The following is a 26,285-nucleotide window of genomic DNA, read 5'->3' as shown; positions in this document are numbered from 1 at the left end:
GATTATGTTGTGCTTCTGTGCCCATTGAAAGGGCAGCAAGTCAGAACATGTAGAGATCAGATCACCCCTTCTCATATTTGTGAGTGTGTAGGGATACATGTAGATGGGGCAGGGTGTGTGTGGGTAGATGGGTGTAATTACATTCACCTGCAGTGTGTGCTACACTGTGGGAGTTAATCTGGTTTCAGTAATCATGGAGGACTAGGTTTGTAGACAGACAGGAAATGAGAAGAGTACATGTCTGAGGATATATTTAGCTATTGGTGCTTTGCTCATCCATTCATATCTGTCCACCCTGGTCAGGTAGATATTGAATGCCGTTTGTATCGTACCGTGTTCAAGGTTGAAAGTAAGCTGGTACAGAGAACCGGTAAAATAAATAGTGAGGTTACGCCATACCGGTTGAACATGAGCCTATCACAATAATTCAAACAAAGATGCCAAGATAACTGTAGGCTATTACACTAATGTGTATCATTACCGCATGTCACCCACATTTAACAATGTGCGATAGGACTTGAAAATGTGTGGAATACGCACCTAAATGTGGTGTGGTTCTATGATAACAGTGACATTTTGCAAAGGCAGAGACGAGTGGCTGAGACTGAGAAGTGCGTACAGTGGACACATTTCAGGTTACAAGTGTAGACCTAATGAATGACAATCACTGAATGTCATTCATTACACTTTTTGTTGTTTTGTTACAGATGCCTCTTTCCATTCCTCAAATGGCGGGTGCACAGTGCACTGTATGGATGCGGGAATTATTTTAGAGTGGAGGAATGTGGGCGGGTAGGCAGGCTTACAAGAGCCTTTTGAAGTGATTGTTTGACAATCAGATGAAAACATATGGCTTATGTTAATGCCACATTAAAAAGTGAAAAAGTAAAATATTTTCAAAGTTAAAACTACTAATCTTTACTATTATGCCCACAGAGATCCTATTGCATTAATAGGGATTTGTTTTGGAGGTACTGTACTGGGAAGAAATTAAAGCTACTTTCACCCCTGACCATGTCAGAACGATACACGTCGATACACGAATTCTGCTCTGCATGAGTATCATTTTTTTATATATTTTTTGCAAACTGAGGTTCCCTTTATCTAATATTAGGTTTTGGTTGAAGATCTGATAACATTCAGTATCAAAAATATGCAAAATAGAGAAAATCAGAAAGGGGGCAAATACTTTTCACGGCACTGTACATGTTTCAAGCAGACCACCATAGTCCTGTGCCCAAGGATGCTGAGGTAACCTGTCTAAATGACTATTGCCCCGTAGCACTCACATCAACACCATCATCCCAGATACCCTGGACCCACTCCAATTCGCATACCGCCCCAACAGATCAACAGATGATGCAATCTCTATTGCACTTCACACGGCCCTTTCTCACCTGGACAAAAGGAACACCTAAGTGAGAATGCTGTTCATTGACTACAGCTCAGCGTTCAACACCATTGTGCCCTTCAAGCTCATCACTAAGCTAAGGACCCTGGGATTAAACACCTCCCTCTGCAACTGGATCCTGGACTTCCTGACGGGCCGCCCCCCAGGTGGTGAGGCACCAACACATCCGCCACGCTGACCCTCAACACGGGGGTCCCTCAGGGGTGCGTGCTTACCCTCCTGTACTCCCTGTTCACCCACGACTGCGTCGCCACACACGACTCTAACACCATCATTAAGTTTGCAGACGACCACCGACGACAATGAGACTACAGGGAGGAGGTCAGAGACCTGGCAGTGTGTTGCCAGGACAACAGCCTCTCCCTCAACGTCAGCAAGACAAAGGAGCTGATCGTGGACTACAGGAAAGGGAGTGCCGAGCACGCCTCCATCCACATCTACGGGGCTGTTGTGGAACAGGTTGAGAGCTTAACGTTCCTCGGTGTCCAAATCACTAAAGAGCTATGATGATCCACACACATCAACACAGTCGTGAAGAGTGCACGACAATACCTCTTCCCCCCCAGGAGGTTGAAAAGATTGGGTATGGGCCCTCAGATCCTCAAAAAGTTATACAGCTGCACCATTGAGAGCATCTTGACATGCTGCATCACTGCTTTGTATGTCAACTGTTTGGCATCTGACCGCAAGGTGCTACAGAGGGTAGTGTGTACGGCCAAGTACATCACTGGGGCCGAGCTCCCTGCCATCCAGGACCTCTATACCAGGCGGTGTCAGAGGAAGGAACGAAAAATTGTCTGACTCCGTCACCCAAGCCATAGACTGTTCTTTCTGCGACACGCACGGCAAGAGGTACCGATGCACCAAGTCTGGAACCAACAGGACCCGGAACAGCTTCTACCCCCAAGCTATAAGACTGCTAGTTAGTTAAATAGTTAAGCAATAGCTTCCTGGAATATCTGCGTCATCAAAATAACGCTTGTATGCCAATGTTTATTTTCCTTGCAACAGTAAATGCTTACAGCTACAACACCAACAATCACTGTTGTGAAATCACAATACATGAATGATTCAATATACCGTATGTGTAATTGTTGTTGATGTAGCATCCCGAGCCCCATATTTGATCTACCTAGCTTCCGTTAAAGCAATCTCTGATGGATGAGCAAGTACATAGTGTACATGCCGGTTTCAGGATGTGGTCTACCCTAACAGTGAACCCAAAGTGAGGGGAGACAGCAAAACTGTTCCCTGGCCCTACTGACCACAGATTCATCCTCTCAACCATTGTCCCCTGTGTTCTTACATCACTGTATATCTCAGTGTCTCTCTTCAGAACTGGGACACCGACAGCTTGGGTTCACTTGGTGCTTTGTTCTGGGCTATGTGTAGCCATTATGAGTGGAGACCTTTCCCCATGTGTGGCTGGTTGGATATGAAGCTATTAGCAGAAAACATCAATGCTTGTTTATACAGGGGATTAGCTCTAAACAATTGGAGCAAGATGCTGGGATGCCTGGCCTGAATAGGCACAGTCCAGTTTGGAGTTCTTATGAGATCATTGTGAAGTTGAGCTCTGGGCCCATATTCACAAAGAAGAACTCGGAGTAGGAGACTGCTGATCTAGGATCAGTTTTGCCTATTAGATTATAACAGATGGACAGGCGAGGGGACCTGATCCCAGATCAGCACTCATCCTACTCTGAGACGCTTTATGAATAAGGGCCCTGATACTAATCACCTTTTTACTTCTATATTTGTAGTATGGCATATTTAGAAACATAGTTTTGATAAAGGTGTCAAAACAAGGAGAAATGTTGTCTGCTTAGCAGCACTGTGAAAGCCTGAGCCATTTCCTGTAATGCGCATGTGACAAACTCTAGGCTTGTGGGTGGTTGAAATGTTTTTATGGGAAAAAAACGTTCTCAATCGACATTGAAATGACTAAAACCAAATTGAAAGTGTGTAGAAATTATAATGGACTTACATTTATATTCTCTTCTCTCTGTCCAGCTTGCTAACAGTCATTGAAACGAAAGCTGGACAGTCAGTGAGCATCAAAAATTCAAAAAGTGAAGGATAGAGCATTATTGAGTTGGGCCATCCGGACCTCTGTGAAGACCTAATGGGCCCGCCGGGGGAAATGAGTTTGACTCCCCTGCTGTAATGTATGCAGGGTCAGAGACAATAAGTCTGAGGAACCATGGAGAAACCCTGGTTGCGTCCCAAATGGCACCCTATTCCCTGTGTAGTGCACTACTTTTCACCAGGGCCGATAGGGCTCTGGTCAAAAGTAGTGCACTAGGGAATAGGGCGCCATTTGGAACTGATTCCCCACGTATGTAAAGCCTGTAAGATAATAACCTCCAGGGGAGCGGACGGAGATCTCCCGTGCATAATACAAGGACTCTCCTCTTTATGTTCCAATGTGATTAGTGTCAGGCATGGACCTGCATGCTGAGCATCACTTTAACACAGGGCCAGTGTATGTATGTGTGCTAGGTGTAAATGTAGACTAAAGGGTTGGCATTACTTAATGAATGGGTGTAGCAGAGAAACAGGTTATCAATTTATCCTGCTTAGAACTCCCCCCATCTCCATGTTTGTGATAATCTATAGTAGCCATATTCAACAGGCGGATAAATTGACGGACCGAAACTCAGTCAGGCTTTCAATTTAATACTTTTGAGAGTTGCAATAGTAGCGTGCACAAGGTGCAATTTCGAAATTTGGTAGTGCTTGGGCAGTTTTCCTCTTGTTACATTGTCATCCATTGACAGACCTTAGAGAGCTATTTATAACCTGTCAGAAATGTCCAGTTGATCAACTAGCCCATCAACCAGCTACGCTATATATACAAAAGTATGTGGACACCCCTTCAAATTTGTGGATTCGACTATTTCAGCCACACCCGTTACTGACAGGTGTATAAAATCGAGCACACCGCCATGCAATCTCCATAGACAAACATTGGCAGTTGAATGGCCTTACAGAAGAGCTCGGTGACTTTCATCGTGGCACCGTCATAGGATGCCACCTTTCCAACAAGTCAATTTGTAAAATTTCTGCCCTGCTAGAGCTGCCCCAGTTAACTGTAAGTGCTGTTATTGTGAAGTGGAAATGTCTAGGAGCAACAACGGCTCAGCCGTGAAGTGGTAGGCCACCCAAGCTCACAGAACGGGACCGCCGAGTGCTGAAGTGCGTAGTGTGTAAAAATCATTTGTCCTTGGTTGCAACACTCACAATCGAGTTCCAAACTGCCTCTGGAAGCAACGTCAGCACAATAACTGTTCGTCGGGAGCGTCATGAAATGGGTTTCCATGGTGAGCAGCCGCACACAAGCCTAAAATCACAATGTGCAATGCCAAGTGTCGGCTGGAGTGGTGTAAAGCTCCCCGCCATTGGACTCTGGAGCAGTGGAAACGCGTTCTCTGGAGTGATGAATCATGCTTCACCATCTGGCAGTCTGACGGACGAATCTGGGTTTGCCAGGAGAACGCTACCTGCCCCAATGCATAGTGCCAACTGTAAAGTTTGGTGGATGAGGAATAATGGCCTGGGTCTGTTTTTCATGGTTCAGGTTAGGCCCCTTAGTTCCAGTGAAGGGAAATCTTAACGTTACAGCATACAATGACATTCTAGACGATTCTGCAGCAATGTTCCAACATCTATTGGAAAGCCTTCCCAGAAGAGTGGAGGCTGTTATAGCAACAAAGGGGGGACCAACTCCATATTAATGCCCATGATTTTGGAATGAGATACTTTTGGTCATGTAGTGGATCTCAATCTTTTAGTAATCATGGCCAGATTATGTGCCCATGTGGGCCCCCATTCTTTGATTTTGTTGAGGCACTCAGGTATCATATGAACACACATAAAACATGGCCAAATGTGTAGAATTGCAGGAAATTCACTTTAAAACTGTAACATTTTCCCTCTGCCAAAAGCAAAATGTGTACAATTGAGCTTAACTGAAAATGTTTTTCTGCCAGCAAGAGGGGTGTGTGGAACAGTTTGTGGTCACGTGGGTCGCGAGGTGGGGGGTTTGTTACTATGCCGATAAATGACAATATCCATCCGGACCTTTGCCACCTAGGAAATTTGTGTAACCGGACCTTCTCAAATAGGAGTTGAGTACCCCTGATCTATAGGCTAGTATCAGTTGTGATAAATCATTAAACCTCTCCGCACCATAAGGTTCTTGTTCACGATTTGTTCAAGATTTCACAATTCCCCATGTTTCCATAAATGGGTCACCTCTTTGTTGCCGGAATTCAACCATGACTATTTTCTGTCAGAATGATATTCATTGGCTCTCTGTTTTTAATTTACAATGGGTCTCAGAAGTTTAGTAACATAACGTTGGTAAATTACCAGTAGCTTTGCAACCTTAGGAATGGTGAATACAAGGCTGGCTGATTGAATGTTTACTGGACAGTCAGTTCAGAATCCAAAGTCTCTGAGGAGGGAGGCTGGGGAAACAAGAAGTTGTTGATGCATTTGATGAAGGCTATTGACTGAGGCATTTCGACTTGTAGCAAAGCCCACAGGAGATAGAGGAAAAGAGGTAAACATTTCACAAATTACATTTTCAAACATCAATCAATCAATCAAATGTATTTATAAAGCCCTTTTTATGGAGCTCATGCCAGATTTCCTCTACTAGTACCGTCCTACTGTATGAGCTCTCCACATGGTTACATTAGAATCAATGTTAGGAATGGAGACAGTGAAGGCAAAGAGCTGCCAGACAACAGATATTTTGGGAGACTTGCTTATTAGGCTATTCTCTGCTTGGTCTAAAACAACAAAGGTTGTCTTTCAAGTAAGCTGGGATGTAGAAGGAGATCATTGATTTGCAATTATTGTTTTCAAGGCATTGGAAAACCTCCCTGGTCTTTGGTTGAATCTGTGTTTGAAATTCACTGCTTGACTGAGGGACCTTACAGATAATTGCATGTGTGGGGTACAGATATGAAGTAGTCATTAAAAAAGAATATTAAACTCTACCATTGCACACAGTGAGTCCATGCAACTTATGTGACTTGTTAAGCAAATGTTTACTAATTAACTTATTTAGGCTTGCCATAACAGTGTTTTTTTATTTATTTATTTTATTTAACCTTTATTTAACCAGGTAAGCCAGTTGAGAACAAGTTCTCATTTACAACTGCGACCTGGCCAAGATAAAGCAAAGCAGTGCGATAAAAACAACAACAACACAGAGTTACATATGGAATAAACAAAACATAAAGTCCAAAATACAAACAGAAAATATATATACAGTGTGTGCGAATGTAGTAAGTTATGGAGGTAAGGCAATAAATAGGCCATAGTGCAAAATAGTTACAATTTCGTATTAACACTGGAATGATAGATGTGCAAAAGATGATGTGCAAATAGAGATACTGGGGTGCAAATTAGCAAAATAAATAACAATATGGGGATGAGGTAGTTGGGTGGGCTAATTTCAGAATGGCTGTGTACAGGTGCAGTGATCGGTAAGCTGCTCTGACAACTGATGCTTAAAGTTAGTGAGGGAGATAAGAGTCTCCAGCTTCAGAGATTTTTGCAGTTCGTTCTAGTCATTGGCAGCAGAGAACTGGAAGGAATGGCGGCCAAAGGAGGTGTTGGCTTTGGGGATGACCAGTGAGATATACCTGCTGGAGCGCAGACTACAGGTGGGTGTTGCTATGGTGACCAGTGAGCTAAGGTAAGACGGGGATTTGCCTAGCAGTGATTTATAGATGACCTGGAGCCAGTGGGTTTGGCGACGAATATGTAGTGAGGGCCAGCCAACAAGAGCGTACAGGTCACAATGGTGGGTAGTATATGGGGCTTTGGTGACAAAACGGATGGCACTGTGATAGACTACATCCAATTTGCTGAGTAGAGTTTTGAAGGCTATTTTGTAAATGACGTCGCCGAAGTCAAGGATCGGTAGGATAGTCAGTTTTACGAGGGCATGTTTGGCAGCATGAGTGAAGGAGGCTTTGTTGCGAAATAGGAAGCCGATTCTAGATCTATCTTTTGATTGGAGATGCTTAATGTGAGTCTGGAAGGAGAGTTTACAGTCTAACCAGACACCTAGGTATTTGTAGTTGTCCACATACTCTAGGTCAGACCCGTCGAGAGTAGTGATTCTAGTCAGGTGGGCGGGTGCAAGCAGCGTTTGGTTGAAGAGCATGCATTTAGTTTTACTAGTGTTTAAGAGCAGTTGGAGGCTAAGGAAGGAGTGTTGTATGGCGTTGAAGCTCGTTTGGAGGTTTGTTAACACAGTATCCAATGAAGGGCCAGATGTATACAAAATGGTGTCGTCCGCATAGAGGTGGATCCGAGCTTCACCAGCAGCAAGAGCAACATCATTGATATACACAGAGAATAGAGTCGGCCCGAGAATTGAACCCTGTGGCACCCCCATAGAGACGGCCAGAGGTCCAGACAACAGGCCCTCCGATTTGACACATTGAACTCTATCTGAGATGTAGTTGGTGAACCAGGTGAGGCAGTCATTAGAGAAACCAAGGCTATTTAGTCTGCCAATAAGAATGTGGTGGTTGACAGAGTCGAAAGCCTTGGCCAGGTCGATGAAGACGGCTGCGCAGTACTGTCTTTTATCGATCGCGGTTGTAATATCTTTAGGACCTTGAGCGTGGCTGAGGTGCACCCATGACCAGCTCGGAAACCGGATTGCATAGCGGAGAAGGTACAGTGGGATTCGAAATGGTCGGTGATCTGTTTGTTAACTTGGCTTTCAAATACTTTCGAAAGGCAGGGCAGGATGGATATAGGTCTGTAACAGTTTGGATCTAGAGTGTCACACCCTTTGAAGAGGGGGATGACCGCGGCAGCTTTCCAATCTCTGGGGATTTCAGACGTTATGAAAGAGAGGTTGAACAGGCTAGAAATAGGGGTTGCGACAATTTCGGCGGCTAATTTTAGAAAGAAAGGGTCCAGATTGTCTAGCCCAGCTGATTTGTAGGGGTCCAGATTTTTCAGCTCTTTCAGAACATCCGCTGTCTGAATTTGTGTGAAGGAGAAGTGGGGGGGGGGGGGGGGGGGGGGTGCATGGGCAAGTTGCAGCGGAGGGTGCAGAGCTGGTGGCCGGGGTAGTGGTAGCCAGGTGGAAAGCATGGCCAGCCATTGCAAAATGCTTGTTGAAATTTTCGATTATTGTAGATTTATCAGTGGTGACAGTGTTTCCTAGCCTCAGTGCAGTGGGCAGTTGGGAGGAGGTGCTCTTATTTTCCATGGACTTTACAGTGTCCCAAAACTTTTTGGAGTTAGTGCTACAGGATGCAAATTTCTGTTTGAAAAAGCTAGCCTCCTGACTTCCCTGAAAAGTTGCATATCGCGGGGGCTGTTCGATGCTAATGCAGTACGCCACAGGATGTTTTTGTGCTGGTCAAGGGCAGTCAAGTCTGAGGAGAACCAGAGGCTATATCTGTTGAATACTTATTGACTCAAGACATTTCAGCTTTTCATTTTTTATACATTTGTAACAATTTGGAAAAATATAATTCCACTTTGACATTATTGGGTATTATCAATTAATAGGCAAAAAAAAATATGTAGGTATCAGCAGTAGCTAGCTTAGCTGCTAGCAATCAAAGCTAGCTAACAACAAAAATATCAGAAATAGTGACAAAGCAGTGGACAGAAACGACACACTTAGTGATGTTCAGTTAGCGAACAATTAGTTATTTTTGAACTATTTTTACTGACTCGACTTTCATGATTCCTTTTTTTCCAATGATTTGTTCAATCTTGTTATTTCTTTGACCTGCTGGCTGCAATGAATACAGCAGGATTAATAGCGTATGCAGTACGCACTCCTCTGGCTCAGTAGCTCCAGAGACATGCGCCGACCACCAACTGTCTATCATATGTGCGCGCAGGAAACAGTGTTTCCGTTAGGAAAATGTGGCACCGGACATTTGAACAGCAGCATTTTAATTTACTGAACATTTGTGAAATTTACCGGACCCATATGCATTTTGGCTAGGCTACTTTGAAGCAATGTAAGTAAGACATGCCTCATAATATGTAGTAAAACGTTCAGGTTTCAAACAATTAAGTATATGTTTTCAAAATGCATACTGCCTCCTTACTCCTCATTGTAAAGTGTTGTGTGACGCGATGATGAAGTCTGCCTTCCGTTGCCTATGTATTTGCTGTTTGTAGCAACAGCTCTCGCGCTGTCTGACAGATTTTCCGCTCAAAGGCTCTGTGTGCTGTAAGCCTGTGATAAATAAGATTTATAAAGAATATACTGTACACGCGGCAATTTAAGTTCACTAAATTATGCAAATTAACCTATAGACCGATAAGAATTACCTCTCAAATGTATTTACATTGACTGGTATTTCCATCAATTAATATGCAAAAAATGAATTATTTCGCAATGGGATCTTTTCTTCTCCCAGACAATTGGCCGGCGGCAATTTTATTTATTGGCTTTTCCAAAAAACACATCTGACCAAAGCCGGCTATTACCGGCTAAAGGAAACCCTGGCAGGATAATTGATAATGCTGCAAGCAGCATAGAGAAGAAAAATAAATGTTTTAGAACTGATAATTGATCGCATGGTACAAGAATAAATACAATTAATTGGTTATTGAATTTTATCGATGGACACAGCTTTGTAGAACCAAAACCTATGTAGGCTACAACCTGCCTCTGCTCAACAAGCTCAAATTCGAGAACCAATCTTTTGGGGCTGCTGCAGTTTGTGAACGATATTGTGCTAATCACTCAATCAATTGCATTACACCAAGAGTCGTTCACAATATAGTCAGGTTGCGGCCGCAACTAGACCTCGTTTCAAAGATGTCAATAAATAAATCTTATTTGTATGCCTAGCAATCACAAATGTACATTGTTTGAAGCACACTTTTATAAGTTTCAGTCACAAATGACAGCTCCAATAAGCCTGATATAGTGAGCGAGAGGCTTGTAGAATCATGATTCTTTCAAGTTTTTAGTTCATTGTTTGCTGGTAGGGGGTCCTGCGTGCTCTGGGCATTACTGATTCAAATTAACGAAATGAGTCGAAAGATTTGTTATTTTGACTGAACGAGTTTAAAAGATCAGAGTCAGTAAAAAGAGTTGAACTTCCCATCACTAGACTCACGTTTGTGAAATAATCAGTCTACATTTATTGTTGTTATAGTAAAGTGCCCTAGTAGTTCCATAATGATTTTACAAATCCTGAGTCCATCCACACTAGCTATTTGAGTTGGTTAAAGAGATTGAATGGGATCTTAAATACTTACAAATTTGTAACATATCATATGAATTGCAGGATGTAACATATATTTTATATTTTTATATTTTACGTCATTTAGCAGACGCTCTTATCCAGAGCGACTTACATTATTTTTTTTTCATACCCCCTGTGGGAATCGAACCCACAACCCTGGCGTTGCAAACGCCATGCTCTATCAACTGAGCTACATCCCTGCCGGCCATTCCCTCCCCTACCCTGGACGACGCTGGGCCAATTGCGCGCCGCCCCATGGGTCTCCCGGTCACGGCCGGCTACGACAGAGCCTGGATACGAACCAGGATCTCTAGTGGCACAGCTAGCACTGCGATGCAGTGCCTTATGTCTCCTGAGTGGCGCAGTGGTCTATCATACAACATTTTCAGGGACTGGTTTTGACTCGTGAGTGCTACTTTCAAAACTACTGATTTGAAATTATACAAAACCTTTATAACGCATATTTAAGCTGCTGCATGGGTCAAACAAAACAAGCCTGCTAGCCAGTACTTGCAGCCCTGCTCCAGGTGGAGTTAGTAGCTAATTTGAATATCCCCCAAAAACTCTCACATAAATGGCAACGAAAGGGTGCCATATTGAGTTTGGGGTGTTAAAAAGAATCTATCGATAGGCTTTTGTCTCTGTTGACAATGCTGCCATACGGGAATACCTGCCCAACATGAATATTAGACTAGGCCTATATCTCCTTTGTAATGATAATATTAGGCTACTCTTTATTGTAATATTGTATGTTTTGGAGATTTAGGATCAGTTACAATATAGTCTCTCACCAACTGTTGCTGTGTAGATAGCTCCTCTGGAATGATCTTTCAGTAGTCCACAAGATAAATTAGTTATTCAGCGGCCTCAGTATCAGTAATTTCCTCTCAACAGCTGTTGCTCAATGCAGCCTGTTGCAATATCTTGTGTACTAGCTATTTTTAAACCGGAAGAATATGATTGATATGGATAGTTAACAAAGTCTTGTCCCTGGCCTAACCCCTGATGGAAAGACTGATAACCCTTGTGCCCACCATTACTAATTCATCCTATTTTGCTATTAGCCACAAGACGCTTTCTCTCCCTTTACACACATCCATAATGGATAAAGGCCCTTTGTGTGGCCTGAATAGGTACTGCACTGTCACTAGAGTTATATCTGGCTTGTGATGGTAGGTGGCTGGTTGTCCTCGACGTCCTGGTGGACAGACAGCATTGTGGGTAAGCTCTGATCTGGAACGTCTTGGATGTTGTTTTTCCATTATGTTATAGTCAGACAGGCTGGCACTGACCACAGATGCTTGTCAAACATGGACATAATCTGAAGATGATATACCTGGGCCATGGTATGATCCTGCACTGCTACACCTGGGCCATGGTATGATCCTGCACTGCTACACCTGGGCCATGGTATGATCCTGCACTGCTACACCTGGGCCATGGTATGATCCTGCACTGCTACACCTGGGCCATGGTATGATCCTGCACTGCTACACCATCCATGGTCTGAATCCACACTTTAGCCTACTTCAATCCTAGGCTAGATTTCTGCCTTGTAAAAAATAACTTTGGTTGACAATTTTTTACTCTTCTAAACGCTTACACACAGTGCTCAAAAACTGGTGTAATAATTTACCCGTTCTACTTATCACACAGAGATCCCCATCTGGTAGGTGAGGCTAAGCGTCCTGTTCTGACTACCCAGAGAAACATGGTGTGTGAGATGGGAGGCCTAAATATTCCTTCAGTGGGAACCCTCTGTAGTCATTAGGATGCAGTAGGCATGGAGAGAGCAGAGCAAGGACCACAGTATTATTATCCCCACCCTGGCCTGTGTCTGTGCCATCCTCATTCTCACAGCATTTAGCCTGCCATTATTCAACTCTATGCCAAATAGGCTGCTGACGATGAGGATATTGTCCTAAATCTGCAAGTGAAATGTAGACATCACACTTTAAGGGCCAGGAATTGGATTGGCTTTTTAACCTCTGTGAGATGACTGCGAAAATGTGCTGGAAGGTGTAGCTGTGGTGCTCTAGCAGTTGTTCTCGCCGTGTGAAATTGGTTTGTGGAATTCAGTCTCTCCATCAATCCTGAACTGTGTGAAGATGTCTGATCAGTGTGGGGACTGGGGAGAGAAAGTGGGAGAGAAGAACGTCCCCTAATAGCCTACCTCTGTAAGTGAGGTGAGCAGGAGGAAGAGCGTTGGAGAGGTGTGTGCGTGCATGTGTGCTGCTAGAGACTAGATCAGCTTTCAGCTAGACTTTAGAGCAGGGTCCTTCATGCTCCACAGGCTCAGTAGACAGCTTACACAGCCTATTCTCCTGATAGTGGGCCAGGCTATAGAAACTTAATAGGCTTCGGGGGCTGATCACTCACTCAGGGCATCAGATCTCTCTGGTTCTGCTGCACCCACCCTGCATCTCAGTGAAATAGGTTTGAAGGAGCAGGGCCCATGGTATCAAGGCTGTGGAGAACCTGGACATGGAAAAGTTATGGCATTCAATGTTCACAAAGATGTTTCAGCTGCCTATGAAATGCAACAGCATTAGATGGTTTTATTTTATATCAAGCAAGATGTTCATATAAGGAATCGGTCTAATACATTGTTGTCGAAAATGTAAGCGCATTTCACAACATCCAAGTGCTAAGTGTCATTAAAAAGCTCTTGTTATTTAACATTTTTGACTGCATGGAATCTTCAGTGGAAGCATCTGGTAGGCTTCTACTGATGTGTGGGCGTGTCATCTGGAAAGGAACATGGCCCTGGACCCCATTCCCTTCTAGCATCTTTGCCGTGCCATTTGTGCACTCTGCACTTTACTACCCGCTGTGCCAGTGCAGCTGGAATAGGGTTCTCTGTAGCCGTCATGGCAGCAGCACAGTGGTTACTTCTGTCAGGAGATGGCCTGGCGATGCAGCTGCTTCTTTTTGGCTCGGACTCCCCAGTCAGTGTCTCTGCGCTCTACGCCTGCTGGCTCTGACTCATCAGCCATACTTTGGTGATGAGAGTGATGGGGTCAGACCTGCTGATTTCACAGTGACTGAAGTCATTTGTGAACCAGCCAACCTCCATATCCCACAGATATTGCATGGAAATCTGCCTTAACCTGCAATTATGGGGCAATGATAGCTTTTTAGCGAACTGCTTAGGTTGAGACACCTCCAGGTTTCAGGTTTGAAGATGTTCCATTGGTCGATGCTTTATTACCCAGGTAGATTGCTCTGTTATTTTACAATTATTTATTTCTACTCCGTAAGGTTGTACACATTCTGAAGGCCATATAGCCTAGCCAGTGTTTATGTGTGGTGTGTGCCTGAGCGTGCACTAATAATAGGCTGCACAACATATTAAAAGTCGTTAAAGCAAGCGGCTAATATTCTTAAGGGCTTAAGATGAGTTTACCAGAGCAGAACCAGTGTTTTCTCAGAGGGGTTCCAATGCTGATTCATAATGAGTGTGTCTGGCGTCAAGCTGCTGCTAATTAGACCTAGCAGTCCGTTTCCCTCCGCTCAGGTCTGTTCAGGGTTAAGAGAGCCTTCCCCAGAGGGAGGGAACAGCTCTGGTTTTATAGCCATCTCTCAATCACAGGCCCATCAAGGCTCAGGATCACATAGGATTTTATTGGCCGTCATCCCAATTATTGACCTCTATTAAGGCAGCATGGTATGCTGGAGACAGTGCCTAGAGAACAGCTCATTACTGGGCCAACGTTGCTCAACCAGTGCGTTAGACTAGAGTGACTTGAGCCTGGCCCCGCCATCAATCCTTCTGCTGACGGACAACACAGGTCCCCCGGGAGACAGCTGGGAATTCCACAGGCTAAACCTCCACTGCTGCTCACTGTATCTCTCTCTCTCTCTCTCTCTCTCTCTCTCTCTCTCTCTCTCTCTCGTCTCTCTGTCTCTCTCTCTCGTCTCTCTGTCTCTCTCTCTCTCTCTCTCTCTCTCTGTCTCTCTCTCTCTCTCTCTCTGTCTCTCTCTCTCTCTCTCTCTCTCTCTCTCTCTCTCTCTCTCTCTCTCTCTCTCTCTCTCTCTCTCTCTCTCTCTCTCTCTCTCTCTCTCTCTCTCTCTCTCTCTCTCTCTCTCTCTCTCTCTCTCTCTCTCTCTCTCTCTCTTTCTCTTTCTCTCTCTCTCTTCATCTGCAGATGAAGGCTACTACCAGAGTGGAAAATTCCAGTTTGAAATAAACGTCCCTGAAGCTTACAACATGGTGGTAAGTGGTCCTGTCATGTCTCATTATAAATAGTGTGTTTATGTGTTGGTGTGTCAGATGGAGGTGCTGCTGAGCACTGAGAACAGGTGATGAGGGATGGAGAGGAGGACTCATTGTTTAGTGGTATCCATTTCCATGGCTAATTCTCTCTGAGTTATGTCACCCACCCACACACCGCGTTAGGCCAACTCAGGGTCATGATTTAGGAAACTGTTCCGATCCTCCCTTCCATTTGAATGTCCCTATGGCCAATATATACCAGGTTTGTGTCCGAAATGGCACAGTATTCCCTACATAGTGTACTACTTTTGAGCAGAGCCCTTGTCAAAAGTAGTGCGCTATGTAGGGAATAGGGTGCCATTTTGGATGAAACCCAGTAGTTTTGTGGAGATAAAACCCCGGGGCTGTGCAGCAGCATGGGTAATTTACGCTCTCCCAGTTTGCCTCCCGTCCACAGCTCCATCAGGAGAAAGTGAGTACATGTCCTCTCAGTAAACAGCCTAGCATGGAGGTGGCAGGGATGCAGGGTAGTTACAGCCCCACACAGAGCAGAGTCTCAGCCTTTAGTTTTCCCTCAATTCTCTTCCTTGTTTATATGCCACCCATCCATCCTGGATGTCGTTTTATCTCACCTCACACTGCTCGTCTTAATACACACACACAGGCGCGTGCACACTCACACACACTCCTGTGTGTCATCAGGAACAGTCCAGGTTTTGAATTTACAGCCTGTTTCTTCCAAAACCTTACGCTCTGTGCTTTACAGCCTGTTTCTACCGAAGACGTTACGCTCTGTGCTTTATTTGAATGGTGAATTTACAGCCTGTTTCTACAAAGACCTTGCGCTCTGTGCTTTATCTTAATGAAGGCTAATTAGACAGGCAGTAAAGGCTGTGTTTACCGCCTGCCTGTATGGATTTACCATCCTTTTATGAGAGCTAGTAAACGGCCTGAAATAGACTCATAAAGAACATTCGTTTTTTGTTTTTTTTCAGTAGGCCTAGCCCCTAGATACTAAACACCTTCTGTTTATTGGAACATCTGACCATTATGGCAAACTGGGCCACAGTATTGTACAAAGATGTTCAATCGATATTATATTATTTTAGTTTTTATGAGTTTTGTAATGTCTTGATCCCAGCCTTTAATAATTACTTTTACTGGTTCTTCTAAGCCTTCTAAGGCTGTTGTAAGGTGGTAAACTGAGGCATTTGATAATGGTGTAAGATGACAGTAGGGTTGGCATTTAAAGACAGACTCTTAGCCAAGACTGGCCTCATTAGCATTCAATTCTGGGGAATGAAAGAGCATTGTTACAGACTACAGAATCTAAGGTTATCTTAAATCCATTTTGGCACTTCAGACAAAAAGTTTGCACTGCACATTCCAGGACAGTTATTGTCATCTCAGAGTATTGGCATTGCCAACTGGTCACTTTTTCATGAATCTTTCCCTCTCTACTTCACCTTTGTTAGAGAATGGGAGCCATCAGGAATATTTTCATCTGGCTGCTTTAGGGAAAAGTAGTTGCTTAAAGTTACTGAGGCCCTAGCCTTTCTCACAGGCTAGACATTCTAGCATAAACAAAAACAAGAGGGAGCAAAAGTTGTGATTTTGCAAGTTATTTCATTCCATGTCTCTTTTATGGAATATATAGCTGAAGTCGGAAGTTTACATACACTTAGGTTGGGGCCATTAAAACTTGTTTTTCAACCATTCCACAAATTTCTTGTTAACAAACTATAGTTTTGGCAAGTCGGTTAGGACATCTACTTTGTGCATGACACAAGTAATTTTTCCAACAATTGTTTACAGACAGATTATTTCACTTATAATTCACTGTATCACAATTCCAGTGGGTCAGATGTTTACATACACTAAGTTGACTGTCCCTTTAAACAGCTTGGAAAATTCCAGAAAATGATGTCATGGCTTTAGAAGCTTCTGATAGGCTAATTGACATCATTTGAGTCAATTGGAGGTGTACTTGTTGATGTATTTCAAGGTCTACCTTCAAACTCAGTGCCTCTTTGCTTGACATCATGGGAAAATGAAAAGAAATCAGCCAAGACCTCAGAAAACAAATTGTAGACCTCCACAAGCCTGGTTCATCATTGGGAGCAATTTACAAACGCCTGAAGGTACCACATTCATCTGTACAAACAATAGTACGCAAGTATAAACGCCATGGGACCACACAGCCGTCACACCGCTCAGGAAGGAGACGTGTTCTGTCTCCTAGAGATGAACATACTTTGGTGCGAAAAGTGCAAATCAATCCCAGAACAACAGCAAAGGACCTTGTGAAGATGCTGGAAGAAACGGGTACAAAAGTATCTATATCCACAGTAAAACGAGTCCTATATCGACATAACCTGAAAGGCCGCACAGCAAGGAAAAAGCCACTGCTCCAAAACCGCCATAAAAAAGCCAGACTACGGTTTGCAACTGCACATGGGGACAAAGATCGTACTTTTTGGAGAAATGTCCTCTGGTCTGATGAAACAAAAATAGAACTGTTTGGCCATAATGACCATCGTTATGTTTGGAGGAAAAAGGGGGACGATTACAAGCCGAAGAACACCATCCCAACCATGAAGCACAGGGGTGGCAGCATCATGCTGTGGGGGTGCTTTGCTGCAGGAGGGACTGGTGCACTTCACAAAATAGATGGCATCATGAGGAAGGGAAATTATGTGGATGTATTGAAGCAACATCTCAAGACATCAGTCAGGAAGTTAAAGCTTCGTCGCAAATGGGTCTTCCAAATGGACAATGACCCCAAGCATACTTCCAAAGTTGTGGCAAAATGGCTTAAGGACAACAAAGTCAAGGTATTGGAGTGGCCATCACAAAGCCCTGACCTCAATCCTATAGAAAATGTGTGGTCAGAACTGAAAAAGCGTGTGCGAGCAAGGAGGCCTACAAACCTGACTCAGTTACACCAGCTCTGTCAGGAGGAATGGGCCAAAATTCACCCAACTTATTGTGGGAAGCTTGTGGAAGGCTACCCGAAACGTTTGACCCAAGTTAAACAATTTAAAGGCAATGCTACCAAATTGGGAATGTGATGAAAGAAATAAAAGCAGAAAATAATAAATTCTCTCTACTATTATTCTGACATTTCACATTCTTAATATAAAGTGGTGATCCTAACTGCTCTAAGACAGGGAATTTTTACTAGGATTAAATGTCAGGAATTGTGGAAAACTGAGTTTAAATGTATTTGGCTAAGGTGTATGTAAACTTCCGACTTCAACTGTATCATTGTGCACTGTAAAATAAAATAAAAAGGCAAGATTTGGGAAATTGACTGGAGCAGAGAGTGTATTTTAAGAAAGGTAAAGTCCAATGTGCGTCCAAACACTTGAAGAAATTCCAAACTGTTTTTGTCCACTTAGCAAATTGCCTGGGACTCTGTCTTCTAGAGGCTTCTTTGATCAACTATTGCAGACTGACACTTCTATTTCTCTCTGTACTGTTTGTATAAAGATCTATTTCTCTGCCACGGTGCCACCCTCATCTCACAGTTTTGAGGAGCACTAATGAGGTCTAAGGCTGACATATAATCAAATAAACAATGTTAAAAAGAAGACTGCTTTTTTTGTGGTGTTTGTGTTGTTTGTTTTGTTTTCATGTTTGGTTCAGTCTGAGGGAGAAAATATACAGGGGGTTCTTTTGAAGAATCTCAGCACCATATGAAAGTAAGTCTCCTCCTGAGCTATGCTGTGCTTTGCATCATTGTTTGTTGGTTTGTGGAGGTTGGTTTGCCTCAGGCGAACCTATGTGTTCCATACTGTCCCAATCAAACTTTGCGGTAAAAATGGTCTTAACCTCTTCCTCAGGCTCAAGGGAGAGCTTGCTGGTGGACGAGATTAATCCTAATCTTTCCCATGTTTCTCTCCCCAGCCTCCCAAAGTGAAATGCCAGACCAGAATATGGCACCCCAACATCGCTGAGACGGGGGAGATCTGTTTGAGGTAATGAACTCCTTTTCACATTGCCAAACACTGATTGGCAATTCATCCTCTGTGTGTGTGTTTTAAAGGGTGGCGATTCAGAAGTGGACTACATGGACAGATTCCAAAGTGTGGTTAGTTGACACAGGAGCCCCAGCAGTGGCCAATGCCAAGCAGCTTCTCTCCCAGCTGAGCCCTAGAGAGAGAGAGAGAGATAGAGAGAGAGGCTGGGCTGGCTGGCTAGCTGGGGCTGGAGAGAGGAAGACATTTACAGGCAGAATTTATGTCTGTCAAGTCTCTAGTTATTCTCAGAACCTTGGAGACCGTACAACAAAACAGCACAGCTGTGAAAAGACATCTCTTTATGATGTTAACACACTGACATCTACAGTGCCTTGCAAAAGTATTCATCCCCCTTTGCATTTGTCCTATTTTGTTGCATTACAACCTGTAATTTAAATGGATTTTTATTTGGATTTCATGTAATGGACATACACAAAATAGTCCAAATTGGTGAAGTGGAATGAAAAAAATTACTTGTTTCAAGAAATTCTAAAAAAATAAATAACGGAAAAGGGGTTCGTGGATATGTATTCACCCCCTTTGCTATGAAGCCCCTAAATAAGATCTGGTGCAACCAATTACCTTCAGAAGTAACATAATTAGTTAAATAAAGTCCACCTGTGTGCAATCTAAGTGTCACATGATCTGTCACATGATTTCAGTATATATACACCTGTTCTGAAAGGCCCCAGAGTCTGCAACACCACTAAGCAAGGGGCACTCTAAACAGGTCAGGGATAAAGTTGTGGAGAAGTACAAATCAGGGTTGGGTTATAAAAAAATATCAGAAACTTTGAACATCCCACGGAGCACCATTATATCCATTATAAAAAAATTGAAAGAATATGGCACCACAACAAACCTGCCAAGCGAGGGCCGCACACCAAAACTCACGGACCAGGCAATGAGGGCATTAATCAGAGGCAACAAAGAGACCAAAGATAACCCTGAAGGATCTGCAAAGCTCCACAGCGGAGATTGGAGTATCTGTCCATAGGACCACTTTAAGCCATACACTCCACAGAGCTTGGGTTTACGGAAGAGTGGCCAGAAAAAATACATTGCTTAAAGAAAAAAATAAGCAAACATGTTTGATTTTCGCCAAAAGCCATGTGGTAGACTCCCCAAACATATGGAAAAAGGTACTCTGGTCAGATGAGACAAAAATTGAGCTTTTTGGCCATCAAGGAAAACGCTATGTCTGGCACAAACCCATCACCCCGAGAACACCATCCCGCCTCGAGGTTCACCTTCCAGCAGGACAATGACACTAAGAATACTGCTAAAGCAACACTCGAGTGGATTAAGGGGAAACATTTAAATGTCTTGGAATGGCCTAGTCAAAGCCCAGACCTAAATCCAATTGAGAATCTGTGGTATGACTTAAAGATTGCTGTACACCAGCGGAACCCATCCAACTTGCTGGGGCAGTTTTGCCTTGAATAATGGGCAAATATCCCAGTGGCTAGATGTGTCAAGCTTATAGAGACATACCCCAAGAGACTTGCAGCTGTAATTGCTGCAAAAGGTGGCTCTACAAAGTATTGACTTTGGGGGGGGTGAATAGTTATGCACGCTCAAGTTTTGTTTTTTTGTCTTATTTCTTGTTTGTTTCACAATAAAAAATATTTTGCATCTTCAAAGTGGTAGGCGTGTTGTGTAAATCAAATGATACAACCCCCCCAAAAATTCATCTAAATTCCAGGTTCTAAGGCAACAAAATAGGAAAAATGCCAAGGGGGGTGAATACTTTCGCAAGCCACTGTAGTCATCAGCACATGAAAGGTCAAGAAAAGCAGATATTTTAAGATGCCTGGCTGGCTCACTTTCATTTGTGATGTCCAATCATTTATAGAGCAATACACATCACAAGTGAGGATGTCCTGGGCAAGAAATGTCTGAATGTAGTAGTAGGGTATTTTTATATTGTTCTTTTTCTTTCCCCATGATTTCCGATGTGATGATGGAGATTTGATGTCTGCTGGTTTCTATTTTCCCAGTTTGTTGCGGGAGCACTCTATCGACAGCACTGGCTGGGCCCCTACCAGAACATTAAAGGTGAGTTTTTAATCCCTATAACACCAGCACCTATAGCTCAGAGTATCAGTGCCCATCTTAATGAACCTCTCTGGTCCCAATGCCCCTTCTCTTAAACTAGTAATATATCTTTAAAGCACCATTATAAACTGGGTGGTTCGAGCCCTGAATGCTGATTGGCTGACAGCCGTGGTATATTAGACCATATACCACGGGTATGACAAAATATGTATTTTTACTGCTCTAATTACGTTGGTAACCAGTTTATAATAGCAATAAGGCACCTCTGGGGTTTGTGGTATATTGCCAATATACCACGGCTAAGGGCTGTATCCAGGCGTTGCGTTGTGGGTAAGAACAGCCTTTAGCCTTGGTATATTGGCCATATACCACAAACCCCAGAGGGCCTTATTGCTTAATTCACCCTCTTCCCCATGCTCTGAGAGGGCGATGGCTACTACTGCAGGGGGAGGAGAACATGGAAGCCCTAGTCTAAAAAGAGCTGTGTACGTCATAAAAGTATGCAAATGTATGCGTAGAGTGGAAATTGCCATTCAATGTGGAAGTAGCGATTGTGAAGCGCTCACTGGCTGACTTTCTTAATCCCTTCCCTGCTTCTCAAGGTTCCTTCTAAGATCTCAACAAGCATTTAAAGTTTGTTCTTTAAACTATGCATGAACCATGACACTCTATTTCCCACCTGCCTTTCTCATCTCTACTATTGAAAGAACCCAGTCTTCTCTGAAAAGGAGGGCACTTTCAATTGTGTTAGAGTTTAATGCGATCAGCCCTACCTTCCGTTTGGTAGATGGTGGGACTGAGAATGTAGGATAAATCTCACTCTGTTAGACCTGGTGAACTTTGCTAAGCCTTTCTCTTTTGAGGGGTGTGTGTTATTGAACCAAAGAAACTGTGATTTCTCAGAACGAGGCCCCATAATACTCTCAGTGGTGGTGGTGGTCTGCTGGTAACAGGTATAGTCATTTATTGATCCTGAGGGAGTTGGCTCACTATGAAGCAGGGCTCCTTGCTTGAAAACCCCAATGGTTTTCCTTTGATAAATGGCACATGCTTGACCCAAGAGCCATGGTGTTGAATATGTGCTATGCATTGAACTTGCTTTGCAATTCCAGATAGATTTAAGATCCCTTGTCAAAAGGTCATTGGGTGTTTCAAACTCCAAACCTAGGCCTATTTAAAGATGTGTTAAATCTATTAATCTTTTCATGTGACTTATGACCAGCACATACCAATAAAACAATTTAGGAACGTGCCTGTGCATCTTTATGGTAATATTCAAGTGTATTTGCAGACAGGAGACATGAATTGACTATCAAGTCAACCCTGAGGCTTTGATTGTCTCTCACTGGTGTTTCTCTTATCAGAAGCCGCTGTGAGTCTCAACCTAACCCATCTCTCTGTGTCATGCCTACGTCACATCTTCTGTCTCCTCTCTTCCCCTTTGACACACTGAGACACAGTACCACTCGAATGGATTCAGTTTGTAGTGTCACAGCCACTGAATATTTAAAGGCCCTAAACTCAAAACTGTATTGACTAAATTGACAGTGAGGGAGATGAGGTGACACTGTGAAAGGCGGCTAGCTGTTATTGTTGTACCTGTGATGTCACAGTTGCTATACCTTATACCACAAACACAGGTACACACACACACACACACACAGGCACACACACACACAGGCACACACAGACACAGGTACACACACACAGGCACACAAACACAGGTACACACACAAACACTGGTACAGGCAAACACAGGTACAGGCACACACAAACACAGGTACACACACACAGGCACACATACAGGAACACACGCACACTCTCCCTGGCTCGCTCATCATCTTCTGTTTCTGCGATTGAGGTGTAATTAACAGCTCTGATATCCCCATGACGTCCTCCTCAGGCGGTTCCCTGGCTAACTAACATCTTACTTAGCTAACGATGACAACCACAGCCAGCCAGGGTCATTTACTGCATGAAACTGTTTCAAAAGCCATTACCGTGGCATGAGACTGTTTCAAAAGCAAATTATATAAAGTTATTCTCATTAGCCTGACTCAGTTAGTTTTCATGCTGTGATAACATCCAGATACAGTGGAGAAAAAAAGTATTTAGTCAGCCACCAATTGTGTAAGTTCTCCCACTTAAAAAGATGCGAGGCCTGTAATTTTCATCATAGGTACACGTCAACTATGACAGACAAAATGAGAAAAAAATTCCTGAAAATCACATTGTAGGATTTTTAATGAATTTATTTGCAAATTATGGTGGAAAATAAGTATTTGGTCAATAACAAAAGTTTCTCAATACTTTGTTATATACCCTTTGTTGGCAATGACACAGGTCAAACGTTTTCTGTAAGTCTTCACAAGGTTTTCACACATTCCTCCATGCAGATCTCCTCTAAAGCAGTGATGTTTTGGGGCTGTCGCTGGGCAACACGGACTTTCAACTCCCTCCAAAGATTTTCTATGGGGTTGAGATCTGGAGACTGGCTAGGCCACTCCAGGACCTTGAAATGCTTCTTACGAAGCCACTCCTTCGTTGCCCGGGCGGTGTGTTTGGGATCATTGTCATGCTGAAAGACCCAGCCACGTTTCATCTTCAATGCCCTTGCTGATGGAAGGAGGTTTTCACTCAACATCTAACGATACATGGCCCCATTCATTCTTTCCTTTACACGGATCAGTCGTCCTGGTCCCTTTGCAGAAAAACAGCCCCAAATCATGATGTTTCCACCCCATGCTTCACAGTAGGTATGGTGTTCTTTGGATGCAACTCAGCATTCTTTGTCCTCCAAACACGACGAGTTGAGTTTTTACCAAAAAGTTCTATTTTGGTTTCATCTGACCATATGACATTCTCCCAATCCTCTTCTGGATCATCCAAATGCACTCTAGCAAACTTCAGACGGGCCTGGACACATACTGGTTTAAGCAGGGGGACACGTCTGGCACTGCAGGATTTGAGTCCCTGGCGGCGTAGTGTGTTACTGATGGTAGGCTTTGTTACTTTGGTCCCAGCTCTCTGCAGGTCATTCACTAGGTCCCCCCGTGTGGTTCTGGGATTGTTGCTCACCGTTCTTGTGATCATTTTGACCCCACGGGGTGAGATCTTGCGTGGAGCCCCAGATCGAGGGAGATTATCAGTGGTCTTGTATGTCTTCCATTTCCTAATAATTGCTCCCACAGTTGATTTCTTCAAACCAAGCTGCTTACCTATTGCAGATTCAGTCTTCCCAGCCTGGTGCAGGTCTACAATTTTGTTTCTGGTGTCCTTTGACAGCTCTTTGGTCTTGGCCATAGTGGAGTTTGGAGTGTGACTGTTTGAGGTTGTGGACAGGTGTCTTTTATACTGATAACAAGTTCAAACAGGTGCCATTAATACAGGTAATGAGTGGAGGACAGAGGAGCCTCTTAAAGAAGAAGTTACAGGTCTGTGAGAGCCAGAAATCTTGCTTGTTTGTAGGTGACCAAATACTTATTTTCCACCATAATTTGCAAATAAATTCATAAAAAATCCTACAATGTGATTTTCTGGATTTCTTTTTCTCAATTTGTCTGTCATAGTTGACGTGTACCTATGATGAAAATTACAGGCCTCATCTTTTTAAGTGGGAGAACTTGCACAATTGGTGGCTGACTAAATACTTTTTTTCCCCACTGTACATGTGTAATGCAGTAGAATTGTAATGTTTTGCAACACTTACCACACGACATCTTCTTAATTTTTTTCTCACAGACCAAGCTATAAAAAAATAAAAAAGAGAGCCTTTACCATTTTGTAATACACTACCAGTCAAAACTTTGGACACACCTACTCATTCAAGGTTTTTTCTTTATTTTTACTATTTTTTTTACATTGTAGAATAATAGTGAAGACATCAAAACTATGATGTAACACATGGAATCATATAGTAACCAAAAAAGTGTTAAACAAATCAAAATATATTTTAGATTTTAGATTCTTCAAATAGCCACCCTTTGCCTTGATGACAGCTTTGCACACTCTTGGTATTCTCTCAACCAGCTTCAAGAGGTAGTCACCTGGAATGCATTTAAATTAACAGGTGGGCCTTCTTAAAAGTTCATTTGTGTAATTTATTTATTTCTTAATGCATTTGAGCCAATCAGTTGTGTTGTGATAAGGTAGGGGTGTATACAGAAGATAGCCCTATTTGGTAAAAGACCAAGTCCATATTATGTCAAGTACAGATCAAATAAGCAAAGAGAAACGACAGTCCATCATTAATTTAAGACATGAAGGTTAGACAATACCTAAGATACCAGATTCAGTCTTCCCAGCCTGGTGCAGGTCTACAATTTTGTTTCTGGTGTCCTTTGACAGCTCTTTGGTCTTGGCCATAGTGGAGTTTGGAGTGTGACTGTTTGAGGTTGTGGACAGGTGTCTTTTATACTGATAACAAGTTCAAACAGGTGCCATTAATACAGGTAACGAGTGGAGGACAGAGGAGCCTCTTAAAGAAGAAGTTACAGGTCTGTGAGAGCCAGAAATCTTGCTTGTTTGTAGGTGACCAAATACTTATTTTCCACCATAATTTGCAAATAAATTCATTAAAATCCTACAATGTGATTTTCTATAATTTCTTTCTCTCAATTTGTCTGTCATAGTTGACGTGTACCTATGATGAAAATTACAGGCCTCTCTCATCTTTTTAAGTGGGAGAACTTGCACAATTGGTGGCTGACTAAATACTTTTTTCCCCACTGTATTTCTGCAGTCGCAAAGCTGTGGTGGTGTGAGAAAGGGTTTCACCCATATTGGTGTAAAAGGTCAGTTGGACTATGGACAGCTGGCAGTAAACTCCTATAGGACCTGACTTTAGGTAGTGATGTACATCTAGCAGCAGTACAGTAACTATTAGAGAGGATGAACTGGATGAGTAATAACTGTCAGTTTTGAGAAGATTGTAATCATTAGGCTTTAGGAGGTGGTGTCAGTCAGTCAGAAGGAGGAGGTGATTTAACAGTCAGTACCTAAAGTGATGGCGAGGGTTGGTTTCCTTGCCTGTTCAGGCGGTTTCTACTGGACACCTGTGATTTTGCGTGTCAGTTAGTGAGCCTAGTAATTGAGGTAATCTGCTGATGTACAAGGTCTGCTTTCCAAATGGCACCCTATTCCTTATGTAGTGCGCTACTTTTGACCAGGGCCCATAGCGCTCAAAAAGTACTTCAATATATAGGGAATAGGGTGCCATTGGGACATAACCTACTTACTATTGGCCGAGACCTGTTGCCGTGTCTGAATACCCATTCTTGTGTTCTAAATAGTAGGTGTTTTGGGTATGCGAAAAT

General features: G+C 43.1%; 1 protein-coding gene across 1 annotated transcript in view; it reads left to right on the top strand.

The window, feature by feature from the left end:
• LOC121536689 (NEDD8-conjugating enzyme UBE2F) overlaps positions 1-26,285 on the top strand; it is a 74,918-nt gene that overhangs the window by 15,183 nt on the left and 33,450 nt on the right. Inside the window, exons 5-7 of the mRNA XM_041844129.2 lie at positions 14,823-14,890; positions 18,800-18,870; positions 20,913-20,970. Coding sequence (XP_041700063.1) covers positions 14,823-14,890; positions 18,800-18,870; positions 20,913-20,970 — 197 coding nt within the window. The remainder of the gene's footprint in view (positions 1-14,822; positions 14,891-18,799; positions 18,871-20,912; positions 20,971-26,285) is intronic.

Source organism: Coregonus clupeaformis, chromosome 23 (assembly GCF_020615455.1).
Source record: "Coregonus clupeaformis isolate EN_2021a chromosome 23, ASM2061545v1, whole genome shotgun sequence".
Lineage (NCBI taxonomy): Eukaryota > Metazoa > Chordata > Actinopteri > Salmoniformes > Salmonidae > Coregonus > Coregonus clupeaformis.
Note: the sequence above shows the minus strand (reverse complement) of the source record. Positions and strands in the feature narration are given on the sequence as shown.